This window comes from Cricetulus griseus, chromosome 6 (genome assembly GCF_003668045.3).
Source record: "Cricetulus griseus strain 17A/GY chromosome 6, alternate assembly CriGri-PICRH-1.0, whole genome shotgun sequence".
NCBI lineage: Eukaryota > Metazoa > Chordata > Mammalia > Rodentia > Cricetidae > Cricetulus > Cricetulus griseus.
In genome coordinates this window covers 49865438-49883909 of record NC_048599.1, presented here as the reverse complement: position 1 = coordinate 49883909, position 18472 = coordinate 49865438, and the positions used below count along the sequence as shown (strand labels likewise).

At 41.9% G+C, this 18472-nt stretch overlaps 1 protein-coding gene across 1 annotated transcript in view; it reads right to left on the bottom strand.

The window, feature by feature from the left end:
* Positions 1-8720, bottom strand: part of Anapc1 (anaphase promoting complex subunit 1) — a 76295-nt gene extending 67575 nt beyond the window's left edge. Inside the window, exons 1-7 of the mRNA XM_027421847.2 lie at positions 8486-8720; positions 7106-7342; positions 5406-5567; positions 2562-2613; positions 2268-2368; positions 1345-1427; positions 59-132 (exon numbers count right to left, since the gene is read on the bottom strand). Coding sequence (XP_027277648.1) covers positions 59-132; positions 1345-1427; positions 2268-2368; positions 2562-2613; positions 5406-5567; positions 7106-7318 — 685 coding nt within the window. The 5' untranslated portion in view covers positions 7319-7342; positions 8486-8720. The remainder of the gene's footprint in view (positions 1-58; positions 133-1344; positions 1428-2267; positions 2369-2561; positions 2614-5405; positions 5568-7105; positions 7343-8485) is intronic.
* Positions 8721-18472: the final 9752 nt, after the last annotated feature.

Sequence of the window (18472 nt, the reverse complement as noted above, 5' to 3'; positions counted from 1 at the left end):
TTTTCCTCCCTCAATATTAAAACAGAGTTTATGCAAAAGAGTATAAAAGTACACTTACTTCCAGATTTACAAACTAGCGGAGTTATTTCATCTAGTGGGTGTAGCATGCTGAACATAGTGGGCAAAGGTTCTCTAGTAATAAACAAACACACAAACAATTACCAACAAGATAACCCTGGTGCTAAACAAGCAGCTAGAAATCTACTGTTACCACTTGAATATGAGATACCTCATAGGCTCATGTTTGAACACTTGGTCCCCAACTTGTAGCATTGCTTCATGAGGCTGTGGAGCCTTGGGGAAAACAGGGTCTGAGAGTTTCTGCCCAGTCCTGTTCCCAACCCCTCAATTCACTTCCTGATCTGCCAAGATGCACAGTCCTCCTAACATGAACTCTGCCCCGCCTTCCCTAAATGAAGGGCTGAACTGTGAGCAAAGTAAATCCTTCCTCCCTCAAGGGCTTGTCAAGCATCTTGTCACAGCTACTGTCTCCAAAAGGAACCTTCTAAATTCTTCAAATACTGTCTTTCACATCATCCTGTTTTAGTTCTAAAAATAAATAATTCTATACATTTACACACAGAAAGAAAATGACTGTCCAAGGGAAAATCTGCAAATAGCAGCCATCACATGACAGAACCCAGAAAATAACAACCGGCCTAAGACAGTCATTCACTTATCTCTCTTAGTGGCAGTGTGACTATGGTAGAAATTTAATCTCCTATACTTGTTAATAAGGGGCACATTTTTAAAAAGAAGAGAAAAATACTAAGTAGTTAAGCCTACAATTTTCAGGAATTTTGAGGAGGAAAAGTGCTGGTTTTCTAGCAAAGCAGAGATTAAAATCTACAAACAGCTATGATGCTTCGAGCATCTGCTTTTGCAATGTGCCTGCTGTATATGCTCCTCTCAATAAGCACACAGTTTCCAGGGAGGCAAGGGAAGTGCAGCATCAACAAGTCTCCACCATGACTGAACACCTGTAGACAATGGGCCCCTGTGAGAGTCTGCATAGATCCCAAGAGTAACTACTAACATTCCTGTAACAAATAAGGAAATGGAAACTAAGACAGCAATAATGATATGTCCAAAGTAGTACATGGCAGAGCTAGTAACAGAATCTTGTCATTAAGCTGCTATTTAATGCTCTGAAGGAGAGCACAGGGCAATGGAGTGCTGACTCAGCATCACAGCAGGGCTCTAACTGGCATGAAAATGCTTGCACACTCATGCTGTGAACAAGGACGTCATCACCACCCCAAACATTTAGGTTAACAAGTTTACTTCAGAATCAACATGAAAAAAGCCCAAGAAATAATATTCTCAACAGAATAAATGGAATACCTAGGTAGACTTGGAGGCACCTCATGTGAAGAACTGCTCCGTTCGAACAGCAAACCATATTTAGTGGCCCAAACATTTGCCACCTATCAATAAGGGGGGGGGGGGGATAAGAGAAGTTTAAGAAAAGGTTTCAGGAAAAAAGACAGAACATTCAATTTTCTTTGAATTTATTGAGAGCTTTCAAAGCAACATGATAATAAACTCACAAGCTACAGTACTTCAAAACCTATGATTTTTTACAAGCAACTCTAAGAAAAACAAATCAAACCCACAGAAGAGGTGCTCAGTGTGAAACTATGGCCAGTGTGGGTACCAACACAAGAGTGAATAAAACTTTAATAGCATTGAGCATTAAGAGATGATGTGCTGCAAGGAAAAAGGCCAATATTATTCACAGACGTACTATAATAAAGCCAAAATGATTTCTCAAATATCTTTAAACTGACAAACATCTCATATTATAATTTACTTTATTAAAAAACTGTTTTTGTGGAAAGGACAGGCACGTGTTAAACTAAAACTAAGTACAAACTAATACCCTTGATACATAGAGATCTATATAAAAATCTGATATACATGATCTCCAAGAAAACACACAAAAAAGTTGTGGGGATTTTGTTTGTTTGTTTTTTCAGACAAGGTTTCTCTGTGTAGCCCTGGCTGTCCTGGAATCCACCCAGTAGAGACCAGGCTGCTCTCAAACTCACAGAGATCCGCCTGCCTCTGCCTCCTGAGTGCTGGGATTAAAGGTATGCACCACCACTGCCCAGGGGTGGGGTGGGTGGGTGGGTGGGTGGGTGTGTGTGTGTGTGTGTGTGTGTGTGTGTGTGTGTGTGTGTGTGTGTATGTATGTATATGGGGGGGTTGTTTTTTGTTTTTTGTTTGTTTTTACACACTGAAAAACTTAAAACACTCAAGTTTACCTGAAATGGTAAGGAAGCTATATAATCCTTCCCATCTACGCTGTGCATGTTCATACATGAGCTCTGTAATATACATATGCATTTCTCTACTTCATGGCTCTCTGAAAGCAAAGGGTACAAGATTTATGGGTTATTTTCCTACTAAACAGTTCAATCCAAACAGCAAAAGTTCATCAATGCATAATGCAAAACTTTTAAGTTAAATCACTACGACTAAGAGTTGCTTATAAGCATATTACACAATGAGATAAATACTTGGAATCATCGGAAATAAGATTTCATAAAGAAACTTACTGTGGATCTTTTCAGACTTATCCTGTGATGTAATGAAGTCACACCACAATGCCTGAAACCAAAACAAAATGCTTGTCTAAGAAAATTACATCTAAATAATCATCTGCCAGACAGGATTAACAATGACATTTACATAATACATTTCCTCAGCTCAATATAGATGTATTTTTATATATACACACAGTCATACACACATACCAAGGAAACAAATAGTAACAAAAAGTAAGATTAGAACACTTAATGCCACATATTCTAAGATGACTATGTTTGTAATTAAATCTTAAGGGAAAGGAAAATAAAATAAAAGACTCAGTTGACACAAGTCTTGCAATTAAAGCTCAAACATCAGCTCAGCCTATATACATCCTGTATCCTATAAAAGCAAGGATTATGTTGAGAGTTTAAAAGTAACTCAGCAACTTATCTCATTCTCTCTATGCTCATATTTAAAAAGTTTAGAAAACATCTTCCATTAAGTCACTAAATTGAATACCTCAAATGGTTTAAAACACACATTTTATGATGTATATATAGTCTGCCATGATCCTAAAAAATAATAAAATCTGGCTAAATAATTTTAACTTAAAAACTAAAGATGTTCTCTTTTTGTTTGCTTTTGAGACAGGGTCCCACTATGTAGCCCTGCCTAGTGTGGAACTTATTATGTAGACCAGGCTGGCCCCCGCCTAAGTATTGAGAATAAAAATAATACTCTACTATCACCTAACAGTAAATCCTTCCTTAACTTTTCCAACTCCCCAACAAAAAAAAAAAAAAAAGAAAGAAAACTTTTACCCAGTTTTTTTAGAACCAGAATTCAAAAAAAGGTAACTTTAAAAGATTCAAAAACATTGCATTTGGCCTGGCATTGGTAGTCCATACCTATAATCACAGCACTAGAGAGGCTGAGGAAGGTGGAAGGGGATTGCTCATTTGAGGACAGCCTGACCTCTACATAGTAAAACCCTGTTCAAAAAAAAAAGGAATTTGGTGATGTCATTTTAGTGCCTGCATTTTAGAACAGTCCTTTTCCTCCTTGATTCACTTTTTTAAAGAGACCAGAATGTAAACATTTCCAAATTTTGGATTCATCTAGTTACTAAATGCCCTATTTTTGTCTTTTAAATTTTTTATTATAGAAATTTTAAAGTATATACACAAAGGAAACAAAATGCATTCCCTCCCACCCACCAGCTTCCATAATTATCAGCTATCAGCTGTCCTTTCTTATTTTTTGAAACAAGGTCTCAGTACAGAGCCCTGGCTGTCCGGGACTTACTATGTAGCCCAAGTCAGCCTAAAACTCAAAGAGATCTGCCTGTCTCTGCCTCCAGAGTGCTGTGATTAGAGACATACACTACCACACCCAGTCTTTTTTCTTTTTTATTATGATTACATATATTATTTATTTTGTGTATACCACAGCACATCTGTAGCAGTCAGAGGACAACTTGCAGGAGTCAGTTCTGTCTTTCCACCACGTGGGTCTTGTGGATTCAACTCAGTTTGTGGGGCTTAGCAGAAAGCACCTTTATAATCTTTCTGGCCACAGCCACCACTAAGTAACCTCCAACCCATACCCCATCTCATGCTATTAGTAATTCTTCATCTCATGCTACTTTGTAATTTCATTCCCCTAGGCCTCAAGTTTATTACAAACTGGAAGCTAGAGCTAAAACTTGACATGAAATATTTCTCAAAAGAAAATACAGTAGACATTTTTTTTCTGTGTTAAAGCTAGCTGAAGGTACATAATATCCTTTACCCCACTGTAAATAATATCCTTTACCCCAACTCAATCACTTGGTTGAGCCAGAGACCAAAAACAACTTCAAAGAAAAAATGCATTTGGTGACTTACATTTAGCCAAGTCATACCTACTGGCATGGTATTATCCTTTTCTGCAATGGTGTTAACAACCATTACTACCTTGCCTGAATTAATTAGCACAATACAAGCTACAAAATGATCCCTACTTCTACCATTTATTTTACATTTATGTGTTGGTATTCTTCAATAAGAGTTTCCATCATCAAATAAAGACAAATTGCCCATCTTCCTGAAATAGTAAGTACTTAATTTCTTCTATCAATTTTTAGAAAGTGGTTCCAACAATCACTACAATAGTTAGTACATTAGGCTGAATTTCCTTTCACTATGAATCCAGTAAGTTTAATGTACTCAACATCTAGAAATGAATGATAGTAATCATGTACTTTAAAATATTTTTTTTGCTTTAAGGTCACACAACTTTTTGTTGACAATAACAGGTCTCAAGATTGACATCTAGTGTTAACAGACTATTATCTGCAGTGTTATGTATGTATATCAAAGTGCTTGCCCAGCATATAAAAGGCCCTAAATTCAATCCTCAGTAACTACAAAAACAATAGCAAGCAGGGCCTTGGTGATGCACACCTTTGATCCCTGCACTTGGGAAGTGGAGACAGGTAGATATCTGAGTTTGAGGACAGCCTGGTCTACAGAGTTCCAGAACAGCCAGGACTGTTTCACAGAGAAACCCTGTCTCAAAAAAAAAAAAAGTAAATAAAAGATTGTGCCAGGTTTGGTGATGCACACCTGTCATCCCAGCACACTCAGCAGGCTGGGGCAGGAAGACCTCACTCAAGTGCCAGGGCAGCCTGGCCTACAAAAAAACGATGTCATGATGGATAAAGTGAGAATCTTACTTTCCTGCCAATATATCCACTACATGACATAATGTATACTGCTAGGACTGTTACAGAGCTGTTGTCATTTGTTATAATTTTAAAACACAAGCTTTCTTCAAAACAGGTATATACTTATATTAGTTAATCAACTGTACAAACTCAGTGAGCTCACCTGCTGGACAGTGCTGTCCACTGTGAATGCTTTGTACACAGCCAGTGCCTGGCTTTTACTCCCTTTGCTCCAGATAACCATGTTCCCAGCCACATAGAGTTCTTCATCGAAGTCGGCTGCATCTCCAATCTCACTCACACCTTTTCTTAACTGCCAGCTTTCCTTAAAAATCAACACAAAGGACATGCTCACCACTTCCTCCTTTGTTTTCAAGAGACTGCAGTAAGATTTGCCTATGGGTTAAGACTCAACCCAACACTAAGTCCTAAAAAGACTATGGTACATGGATGAACAAAGTGGGTGAATTAGCAAAGTGGGTACATTAATTATATTAGGAGATTCTTGAGATAATTTTAGACAGGTGGGAGAAATGGCTCACAAGTCCAAGAGCACTGCTGCTCTTCCAGAGGACCCAGGTTTGATTCCCAGCACCTGACAGTCTTACAACTGTCTCTAAGAGATCTGATGCCCTCTTCTGGCCTCTGTGGGTACTGCATCCACATGGTGCATAGACATTTTTTAAACCAACTAAAATTTCTGTTATTTTATTTTATATTTCTGTCTCCTGTATTATTCTGCCAAAAACACAGGCAAGCAAAAAGTGTATCTTTCATATAGATCATAAAATAAAATCCATGCATGAAGGGAAACTAAAGGTATGTATTAAATATAATAGAGTAGAAAAGAGACAGTGACTCAACAGAGGACTTGATGCAGTGTAGACTTCCCTGCTTCAGACCTGAAAATACATTCATCTTCTTTCCCTTGTCCCACCCACCAGATAAATGGAAGATAGAAAGTTTCTGACTTTGAACTATGTGCACTCCAAGAGATTTGATTTCAAAGGCATATGAAGATTAAACAAGGCAGGAGAGAAGAGGCACAGCTCAGTGATAGAGTGTTTGCCTATCAAGACCATGACCTTGGCTTGGCCCCCAGTATAACCCAAAAAAAAAAAAAAAAAAATCAAGGCTGGGGGACACACAGAACTATTCTGTTCTGGTACTGCTGTTTCCTGACATACTTTTACATCTCACATCCATAATTAAGAACCACTAGTTCTCCAGGCATTGGGGCACACACCTGTATTGTCAGTACTCAGAAGACTGAGACAGAAGGATGAAAAGTTCAGGGTCAGTCTGGGCTTCTTAGTGAAGCCCCATCTAAAAATAAGATGCTACTCCTCCTCTAATATTCTTTTTTCTTTTTTTTTTTTTTTAGATTTTATTTATTTATTATGTATACAACATTCTGCTTCCATGTATATCTGCACACCAGATCTCATAACGGATGGTTGTGAGCCACCATGTGGCTGCTGGGAATTGAACTCAGGACCTCTGGAAGAGCAGTCAGTGCTCTTAACCTCTGAGCCATCTCTCCAGCCCCATCCTCTAATATTCTTATGTGACATCAGCCCCATTCTAGGAAAAAAGTGTGGGGCTACCACTTCTAATCTCTAACATCTAGTCATATCAAGTGAAAATAAAGTTTAACATGAGACATGATCACATTATTCAACCCTCATTACAAGTTATGAAGTATGACCCCGTAGGCAGCACGGGACTGAAACTAGCAAACATGAGCCTTTGAAGTCCAAGGGCCAACACATACTTCTCTCTCCTGTGCATCTAGGTAGCTTTAAATCACTAGTAGACTATTAATGCTATGTTTCAAGAGTATGATGGGAATCTTTATAAAACCTTCTGTTTCTCGTGGATTGTAACCTCCTGAAGAGACCCCACCAAGCCAGCTGCACCATCAGAGGACCATAATTCAGAGGCTGGCTGAAGCTGACGAAGCTGGAGGTTCAGAGCATTAGGGTGGTGCTTGCAGTGGTCGCGACCGAAAGGAACAAAGTCCTGCAAATCTCCGGCTGCAATCATCGTTGCCCTTTCTTCAGAGAAGTTCGACATGGGTTCCAAATATCAACATTATTTCTGTGTGGATCCAAACACATTCTCATCAGCCTTTGAGTCAAAACTAGTTTATTACTACTACAAAGACCTGGATGGAGCTATGTCAGAAACATGGCAGTCCACCTCACAAGCATTCTGTGGGGATGGCTAACATCCTAGCAGAGTACGTGAGGTGGGTGTCGGCTCTGTCTCTCAGAAAACCTCTGCAATAAAAATGGGTTTCTTGGCATTACGTTTAAATTGCAATCTCCAAACATGGCTCAAAACAAGCATTTGATATCAGCACTACAGCCAACTGCTAGTGTTTGAAATGGCACTCAAGATTAGCAATGTCTAACTAAATTTGACTTGAAGCTCTCATCTGAAGTTTTTATGGCATCAGTTTCAGGTATTTTGTTTTGTTTTTACAAACACCTCAGAGTCTGGTTTCTCTGAAGCCCTCTGCAACTACAAAGTCTTTTTTTGCTGTGAATTAAATGCCATCCTGAGATGGTTGTGTCCAAAAACAGGAGCAAGTTTCTTTTTCACCTCCTAGAAATAAATCAGTACTGAGAACAGCTCAATTTGAAACAGAACCACAAATGCCTTATAAAACGAATGTGAAATTCCAAAATGTGGCTGGCGTTTCCAAATTCTACTCAACAAAGTAGCCGACATTAAAGAACTGGCGACTTTATCCGACTTTTCCTTGTGCAATTATGTAATTTCACTCTCTTATAGCTTAAAACAAACCTACGGGATTATTACTTACAGCACCACTTTCGCAGTCTTTTAGCCCAAAGCATCGTATACTTTCATAGTTCTATCAAAATTAGTAACCGTGTTATTCATTACGGGCCACATAAAAGTCCTGAGCTGACATGCTATAAACAAAACTGTCATTACCGTTACTAGGAACATATGCAAACAGCGGAACCCAGAGCTTTGTCTCAACACAAACAGGCTTCCCCGTGCTTTTGAGTAACCAGCGCTGGGAGGTAGCGGCCCGCGATTCTGGCGCAGGGCGCATCCGGCGCGCCCCGGAAAGCCCAGTTTGAGACGAGGGCCTCCGTCACCCAAGCACACGTTCAGGGCTCGCCCCGAGGCGCTCAGCCCTCGGGTCACCGGGTGCAGCGAGGCCCCGACACCAGGTCCCAGCAATGCGCTACCCAGACGGGCCCGCACCTGAGTGACTCGGGACGCGTCAGGCGCTGGCGAGCCCCGGCTGCTCCCCGGAGGCGCAGGGGCCGCGGAGGCCCGAGAGCGGCGGCAGGTCGGTCACGATGGCTCCTCGGCCGCACAGCGTCTCATCCCTTATCCCTGGGCCGCAGCGGGGAACCGAAGACGGACAGACAGAACTCAAGTGGAAGTGTCCATCTTGGATTTCCCGTCCTGCCTCGCGCCAGGGCGGGACAACGCGGGGACGCGCGGCAGTAGGGAGGGCCTAGCGCCTGCGCGATTAAAGAAGGCGACTGTGCGAGCGCCTACAGTCGCATGACGTCACCTCCTGGCTAGACCAAGTCTCTTAAGACCCCGAACTGCTTTCTCAATTGTGTTAGGTTAGGTTATTTTTCGAGCTGGCTCTGTGTTCTCCTCGTCTCAAAAAGAGATGTGTGCCTCCCGATTAAAGAATGGCAGCGCAAGGGAAGCCGCTGGTTTCCTCAGGAATGCTGGGAAAGCACAGGAAATCGCTCACGCCCACCATAAATGGGTTCTAGTCGGGTAACTGCTTGGTATCTTCTGAGCTTAAACAAACAAACCAAAAAAAAAAAAAAAAGGTGGAGCCTCTCGGTGCCTAAAGAATAAAGTGCTAGTTCTTTGCCCAAAAACGCAGTTAGCTGAAATTTGATGCCTTCACTGTAATTGTCTATTGTGACACACACCCTGATGTTTTAGTGCCTTTTCATTTCTTGGAATGCCATCGTTCAGAGCTTGAGGCTGTATTCCAACAGGAGGGAGTTTCCCTTAGAATTTGGTGAGTAGAATGTCTGTTTAACTGAGTATTCAAAATATGCTCTCCCAGCATCACAAGTATTCCTTACAGCGTCCAGGCCCCTCCGCCAACACCACCACCCCTGCACCCTATCCTAAAACTCTCCAGCTCCTAAGCTTCAATTCGCTTCCCTTTGCTTGGGTATTCAAAAGCAGTCAAATTAACAATTATATTCCACATGCTTTGCTCCAATTCTTTATCCCTTCCCGCAAAGCCCGATCATCCTACAAAGTTCTTTCTACCCTCAACAGGGCTTTCTGGAAGAACCAATAGAAGAGCACACACTTAAGTTGCCTCTCGGAGGCTCATTGCTTCCATTCTCCAACTCCTCTACCTCTTGCCCCACCTCAGTCTGCCAGCCTATTAACAGTCACTTGAAATAGAAGGGCACCCACTCTCCAAGATGCTGTGTGGAACCAGGCCAGTGTCATATACCTTGAGACAGTGGTATTTTCTACCACTGCCAGACCTGGATGAAAAGTCCCCCTGGGGGATATGGGAATTGGCTTCTAAAGAGCCCATACATGAAAACTCAAAATGGTAGGGAGCAAACTGGTCAATGAACAAAAATGAGGACATGACTGTACAGTTGAGGAGAAGGGTTTTTGTATTTTGTTTTTTTTTTTTTCCTGGTTTTTTGAGACAGGGTTTCTCTGTGGCTTTGGAGGCTGTCCTGAAACTAGCTCTTGTGGACCAGGCTGTCAAACTTACAGAGATCTGCCTGCCTCTGCCTCCTGAGTGCTGGGATTAAAGGCGTGCACCACCAACTTTCAGCTAGAGGAGAAGGTTTTTATTATAGAGATGGAGGGAGAGAATACAGCCAGAGGCATCTGGAAGAGTCTAGACTGAACATGGCCAATAGCATAGACCTGACCATGAGAGGAGGGGTGGGGGGCAAGAGATAAAAAGAGAAGAGAGAAGGCAAGAAGACCAAGAGAGATCCAAGAGCAGAGCCAAGAGGACATGGAGAGAAACAAGAGAACAAGGATCAGTAGAGAAGCCAAGGACCAAAAGACCTCATGGCCAAAATGACTGGGTTATATAGGAAAGGAGGAGGATGAGGAAGAAGCAGCAGCAGCTGGGGGAAGGGAATCGAACCTCAGGAGCTGGAAAGGTTTAAGATAGAGTCGGGGAGAGGCAGTGCTAAGAGGAGCAAGGACCCTGTAAGGAGTATTGGTGATGTTCAGATAGTCTGGCATCAGCTTTAATATCTTAGTATGCAACTCAGTTAGCCTTTTGTCCTGAGTTTCTTTGGGACTTAGCAGTCAATAGGAACAAGGTGGAAAGGAGACAGACTTATAAATTACTGTTATTCTTCTTTCCATGGTCTGTTCTAGGAATTTTTTTTTGTCTACATAACCTGTCATGAAATATACTGTGTGATTGAGTGGACATACCCATCAGTCCACTGAGTTTGTGGCATCTGGCTGCAAAGGGGCAACGAGCGCAATATTTATTGTGTCATCCTTGTCCACTTTCCTTCATCCTCTCTCTAAGGCTAAACACTAGTGCTCTTCATCCTTGAGTAGCCCCAAGGAACACAGAACGCACTGCTGGACATCAAAGATGGGAATCAGGGAGTCACTAAAAAGGTTATCTCAACTGTCATTCCTGGACATTTGTTTCTCTGTCCAAATCTCTTAATGTGTTTCTTCATGGCCTCAGCCTATGTGACACCAAGGCCCACCCTGGTAGCCCCTCTCCAATAAGTCTATCTTAGTTAGCTCTCTTTTGCTGTAATAAAATACCATGACCAAAAACATCCTGGAGAGGAAAGGGTTTATTTTATCTTACATCATCCAAGAAGTCAGGGCAAGAACCTGGAGGCAGGAACCAAAGCAGAGGCCATGGAAGAGTGCTGCTTAACGGCTTGCTCTCAGTGGCTTGTTGAGCCTGCTTTTTCAAAGCACCCAGGACTACCAGTCCAGGAATGGCACTACCCACATTAAGGTGGGTCCTCCCACATCAACCATCAATCAAGAAGATGCCCCCACAATCTTGTCCACAGGCCTATCTGGTGGAAGCATTTTTTTAGTTGAGGTTCCTTCTTCCCAAATAACTCTGGCTTGTGTCAAGCTAACATAAAATTAGCCAACATAATATCCAAAGACTCTCCATGTTCTAGGCACCAGAGCAATCAATGCGTATTTCCTACAACTCTCCAAGCTCCAGGCACCAGAGCAATGCTGCATTTCCTACAGAGCAGCTAGACCCTCTCTGCCCTCTGTTACACTCCAGTGCCATTAAGAACACTGCTGGCACCTATGCTTTGACACAGTCCCTTAAAAAACATCCTTGTGTTTCTGTCACTATTCATTCTGCCCATGGGAGCTCAAACCACAAAGCCAGGAGTTTGAGAGTACAAGGAGCCCCAACCCAGTCTGCTGGTGGTTGAGCAAATACATATCTTACAGCACAAAATCTCTTGTACAGATTCCTGTGTGTCACCAGTTCACTGCATGTCTGCTATTTCCTTCAAACAAGCACTAATTTCCTGAGATTGCATTTTATATACAAACATGCCAAGTAATATAATTGATTCTATGCCCACACTAGTAAAATGCCCGAATTGTTCATGTATAACTTTTTTCAAAAAATTATTTAAATTAGAAACAATCTTATTTTACAGATGGATCCCAGTTCCCTCCCCCTCCCATCCTCCCATGCCCCCCACCAACCGCCCCATCCCATCCTCCATCCACTCCCCAGGGAGGGTGGGGCATTCCATGAGGGATCATCAAAATCTGTCAAGTCATTTGGGGCAGGGCCTAGGCCCTCCCAACATGTGTAACTTTTATGGATAGAATTGAATAAATAAAATCCTTGTTTTGTTATCTCTTCTAACTGTACAAAAATTTGTCTTTGTCTTTACCACATAATAGTATTACCACAAATATTGGAACATAAAATAATAGACATTGCTCTATAATAATATTACTACAAATACTGAAACATAAAATAGTAGACATCTATTATGTCATAATTTCCATGGAATAGAAGCTTAGGTCAGGAGCTTTGGAAGAACAGTCAACACTTTTAACTACTGAGCCTTCTCTCCAGCCCAAAACATATTTTTTTAAAGGTTAGTCTTATGTAATGTAATTACAAAAGTGGCACTGTAGCCACTTGGAGAATTTGAAGAAAGTCACATTCAAGGGAAGGAATTACATAAGAAAGCAGGAACCATTGGGAGTCAGTATATGATCCTTATTTTAAGGCCTACAACTACCCATTTTAATCAAGAATGCAACACAATTACTATGGTTGCACACATCCTTTGCTGCTGCCTCCTATTAGACCTTCTGGTCAGGTGTGCACAGGGCCCACCCTCATCTCATTCCCTAGTTCTTAGCAAGCTCCGAGTCTAAGAAAGGCTTCTATTAAAGAAAAAAAATGGCATATAAAGGAGAGAAAGACAAAACAGGCTAGTTTTTAAATATACATTCTTCTGTGTATTGTATGCCTATTTGTCTGTATATATACCAGATGCATGCAGGGGCCCACGGAGAGAACTGTGAGCTGCTCAACGTAGGTGCTGGAAACTGACCTCCCAGGCTGTTTTTCACACACCTGAAATTATATTATACTTGATTTTTTATAGAGTTGAGGAACAAGGACCAGGAAATCAGAGTGTAAAGAAAGGGAAAGAATAAAATAAACTATTTATTATTATTATTATTATTATTATTATTATTATTATTATTATTTGGTTTTTTGAGGTAGGTTTCTCTGCGTAACAGCCCTGGCTGTCCTGGAACTCACTCTGTAGACCAGGATGGCCTTGAACTCACAGAGATCCGCGTGCCTCTGCCTCCCAAGTGCTGGGATTAAAGGCATTCACCATCACTGCCCAGCCCTATAATCATTTTATAGGCTTAATTTTTTCAGTGTATGCATTACACCTCAGTTATAAGTATTAGTATCTGTATTTGAACTAGAATGCCCAACCATCCCAGTTTCCCACATGTGGGGTTTTGATGGATAAGGGATTTTCAGCTTTAAGGTGAAATGATCCAGACAAATTGGGATAATTAGAATCGTGACTCTAATTTGGAGTAATAAAGCACAGGTTTTCTACCCATCTAAATAACTTGCCTTCCTGGGTCCTTGAACACATTAGGGCATTTAATAGAAACAAAATAAATAAGAGCCAGTTGTGGTAGCACATGATCAGTACCTAGCACCCGTGTCCAGCAGTTCACAATTGTCTCCATGGGCACTGGCATGCCTGAAATCCCAGAACTCAGGAAGTGAGGCAGAAGGTCCAGGAGTTCAGGGTCATCCGCAGCTACATAATAACGTCTAGCCCAGCCCGGACTATGTGAGACCCTGACTCAAACACAGTAACAACAACAAATCCATTTAAGGAAAAACAGCCCCAAAAGTGGAAACAAAAGATTTCAGGAATGACGTCTTTGGAGAGATAAAGTTGATATTGTTGAACTGCCTACCTTGACTAAAAGGTTAATATAGTGAGGAGCTAGAGCTTGACTTTGGAAGAAGTCTGAGAAGACATGTAAACAAACCATAACATAGATAGTAACTATTAATAATTAGGGGGAGGTGGTGAACAAATTTGGAGAGCTCAGATCAACTGATTATAAGAGGTACTTCATACTAAACCTCAGGTAACGATATGAGTAACTTGCAGGGGGAAAGGTAGACACAGATTCTGGAGCAGATAGAGTTGTTTGACGTAGTGGGAAGGGGGGGTGGTAACAGAGTTTCCCTGTATAGCCCAGGCTGACTTCAAACTTACAATCTTCCTGTCCTTAATTTCTTCTTGTTGTAGTTTTGGGAAGGAATGGGGGTGGTGACATAAGAGATTTCATTTACTGAATTATGTATTGTACTTTGTTGGAAGAAATGGAGATAGTGTCACTAAGAGATTTCATTTGCTGAATTATATGTTGTAGTTAAAAGACATGCCTGTTATAGCTTCTTGCGATTGGCTGACTAGTTTATGAGCTGCCAGGTGGCAGACAATAAACCTTGATTAACAGCAGTTTTTGATTGTCTGTTGTGGGTACTCTCTGTCTCTATCTGAAATTTTCTATAGTATTTGTCTAGTTTTCTTGAAAGTAGTAGCCCAAAAGAAAGTGTGTGTGTGTGTGTGTGTGTGTGTGTGTGTGTGTGTGTGTGTGTGTGTGTGCTCGCGAGTGTGTGTACTGCCACATTGTGTGAAGGAGCCGCCGCTAAGGGCTGGAGAGATGGCTCGGCAGTTAGGCGAGCTTGCTGCTCTTTCAGAAGTCCTGAGTTAGGTTCCCAGCACCCATAACAGAACTTTGACTTCCACATGTGGGTTCCACATGTGGGCCATGCTACCTGTGTGACCCCCCAACACACACACCCTCACATTAAATAAATAAGAGACTGAGTCATCTTCCCAGCCCAGGAGGAAGCATCTTTATTTATTTAAAAAGATTTATTTATATTCATACATGCGTATAATGTGTTTTGATCAATTCTACAGCCATTCTCCCCTCCAAGTTCTCCACATCCCTCCCAACACTTTTCCCTCCCAAGTCAGTTTTCTTCAGGGATTCAGCCCTTGAGAGGATCTCCATGAGCCCGTAGACGGTCCCACATCCATGAACATACAAACATGTACACACAAACAGCACTAAGTGGAGTCAGTGAGTATTTTAAAAAGAAGGATATTCTTTTTTCTCCATTTTTTATTTAAATTAGAAACAAAATTGTTTTACATGACAAATCCCAGTTCCCTCTCCCTCCCCTCCTCCACTGTCCCCCACTAACACCCTACCTATCCCATACCATTTCTGCTCCCCAGGGAGGGTGAGGCTTTCCATGGGGGGTCTGAAGAACGATAGTCTTAACTGGTATCATAGAGACCGGTTTTGGAGGAATTTTGCTTAGTTTTGATAGTAACTCATTGGAAAAACAAGGCATCATTGCTTCTGACATCTACGTCTTGAATCCTGAGAAATCAAAAGAAATTGGGGAGATAACACCTGACATGATGAGCCAGGCGATGGTGGCACACACCTTTAATCCCAGTGTGGTTTCCTGTTGACTTCAGCCCTTGAGTACATCTTGGTGCCCCCATGAACTCTAGTGTCTAGATATTTCCACATCCCTCATGTTGTTTATCATGGTAAAGAGAGTAGCTCACCTACTCCCTATCTCAGGCTTCCAAAGTGGCAGAGGCTAGACGCTGGTCCTTCTCCCCATGAGCCTCTTACCTGCTTTAGTATTCACCTCATCAGTTAACTGTGATGATCTGAGAAAGGTCTGTGCATGTTCAGATATGTAGGTGACCAGAGGTCACCTACAAGGTCAGCTTGGGTTTCATTCCTCAGGGGAAATCCACATTGTGTTTTGAGACAGGTGCTCTTTAAGACCTGGGGGTGCTGGTTACACTGGTTGGCTGGGCTGAGCTCTAGGGACCCTCCTGTCTCTGTCTCCGTGGTGCTGTGATTACAAACATGAGCCACCACACCTGGTTTTTTAAGCAGGTGCTGAGTCTCAAACTTGGGTTTTCATGCATGTACAACAAGCACTTTACCAACTAAGCCATCTCTCCAGCCCCTGATCAGAGACTTTTAAAAACACTATCTGATATTACTTCCCCATCACACACACTCACACACACACACACACACACACACACACACACACACACACACACTCTCCACAAGCTGGATGCTAGTATTTCCAATCTGGTTTTCAGTACATGGTATGAAGTATACAATACATGCTACAGTCATCACACACGACAGTTGCAAGAACTTGACCTTCTACTGTACAACCATGTTTGATGATGTAACAACAAATCATACACTTTTCTTTTGTCTTTGAGGTGTTTTAATTATGTATATAGGGATGGGGTAGGTGTGAGTGGGAGCATTTGCCTGTGGACAGATGAAGGTATCAAAGGTATCTTAGAGATGAAGTCACAGGAGGTTGTGAGGTGGGTGCTGGGAACCAAATTCAAGTCCTTTGCAAGAGCAGCACATGACTTACTCTTAACTACTGAGCCATCTCTCTGGCCCACCCCGCCACACTCTTAGTTGTATAATAAATTACAAGTTCCAGACAATGGAATATCCGCTTTGATTTCAGTTTCATGAAAACACACAACAACCACCTCCTTTTGCAACAACAAACCGTAATGCTTAGCTACTTGCATTTCTCATACTTTTTCTAGGTTGCTAAAAGGATTCTCATATTGGGCATGGAGGTACACACCTCTAACCCCAGCATTTAGGGAGAGGAAGCTGGAAGATCAGAAGTTTAAGGTCATTGTCAGCACTGCCTAGTGAGTTTGAGGCTGACCTGGGCTACATGACATTCTAGTTTACAAACACACACAAAAATCAAAATCAATAATTAACTAAATCTAAACTGAAGGATTCTTTTATATCCAGAGCATCCCTTTCCCCAAGAAACTATACAGTTTTACCGTTCTCTTCCATATGTTGTTCCGTACACTAAGGCACAGCTTTCCATGGTAGTATATCATTTCTAATAGGATGGGGCTGATGGCTTGCTTTCTAGTAAGTTTTTTTCAGCCTATCAGATGGATTAGCTTGCAGGGGTGAGGCATCAGTAATCTACAAAATAAAATATCATCTTTATCCGGCTATCACATTCCCTGCTCTGAGCGCAGTCTCTTACTGTGCCATTTCACTTTGCAACAACTTCAGAAGCTCCTGTGCTGGGAGGATTCCTTCCAGCAGACATGCCTGGAATTAGCCTGAGTTGTTTGCTAAAGTCCCTGAATGGCATTGAGCCCCAGCCAAGGGCATGAAGCACACTCATTTACAATGTTGCTTTTTAATAATAGGTCTGCTGAGGATCAGGGAGCTCCCTACCAACTTGTCAGCATTGTTCATTGAAAACAGTGAGGGAGACTCTACAGTGGAGGTTGCTGTTGCCTTAGGAATATGCCTGTGCAGGCAGTAAACAGAAAAATACCAGGTGAGCCTCCATGTTGGGATCCCCGGGTCAAAGTATGCCTTGTATCTATCAATGACCCAAGAAAAGATGTATCTAGTCACTTCTTTACAGAAGGCACCTCACCTCTTTCGCTATCTTACCCCAGATAGCCTTTGATTATGGTGCACATTTTGTTACTTCTATTGCCCACAGACAGGCAGGAATTCGGGTGTGGGTGGTATGATTCACCAAGGGAAAACTTGGATGCAATTACTTAAGGATTATAGTATGAGTTATGAGTAAATGATGGTCAGAGTGGTCCAGGCCTTAATTGGCACTATACTCCATAAGAGTGAGGCTCCCTGCTGGAGGAGCCATGCATTGTCTCAGCAGTGCTGCCTACACATTACTTTGTTTTTTAAATATTTATTTATTTACTATATATACAGAATTCTATCTGAATGTATGCCTGCACACCAGAAGATGGCACCGGATCTCGTTATAGATAGTCATGAGCACCAGATCTCATTACTGATGGTTGTGAGCCACCATGTGGTTGCTGGGAATTGAACTCAGGATTTCTGAGATAGTAGCCAGTGCCATTAACCTCTGAGCCATCTCTCCAGCCCCCAACCTACACATTTGTTTCTGCCTGAAATTAAGCAGGTAATGGTCCACATCTTCCTGTAGGAGCTATAGATCTTGGAATTGAGGTGCTGAAAACTGAGCGGTTTTGTAAGACCTACTTTACAGTTATACAACTGTTCAATTCAGCTCCTGTGCTGGCTAGTTTTCATGAACTTGACACAAGCTATAGTCATCTATGAGGAGGAAACCTTGGTGGAGAAAATGCCTCCATAAGATCAGACCGTAGGCAAGTCTATAGAGCATTTGCTTAATTAGTGATTGATGGGGGAGGACCCAACCCATTATAGGTGATTCCAATCCCTGGCCTGGTAGTCTTGGATTCTATAAGAAAGCAGGCTGAGCAAGTCAGTAGGCAGCACTCCTCCATGGCATCTGCGTGTATCCAGGTTCCTTCCCTGTTTGCCTTCCCATCCTGACTTCCTTTAATGATGAACAGTGATCTGGAAGTGTAACTAATTAAGCCCCTCCCTCCCCAGGTTGCTTTGGTCATGGTGCTTCATCACAGCAATTGTAACCCTAAGACACTTCCAAATGAATTACATTAACGAAACCTACTCGCCCAAGAGGTGTGCACCATACTCTCAGCATGGTGTTGAGCACATTGAATAGTTTCTTCTAGGCACTATTTG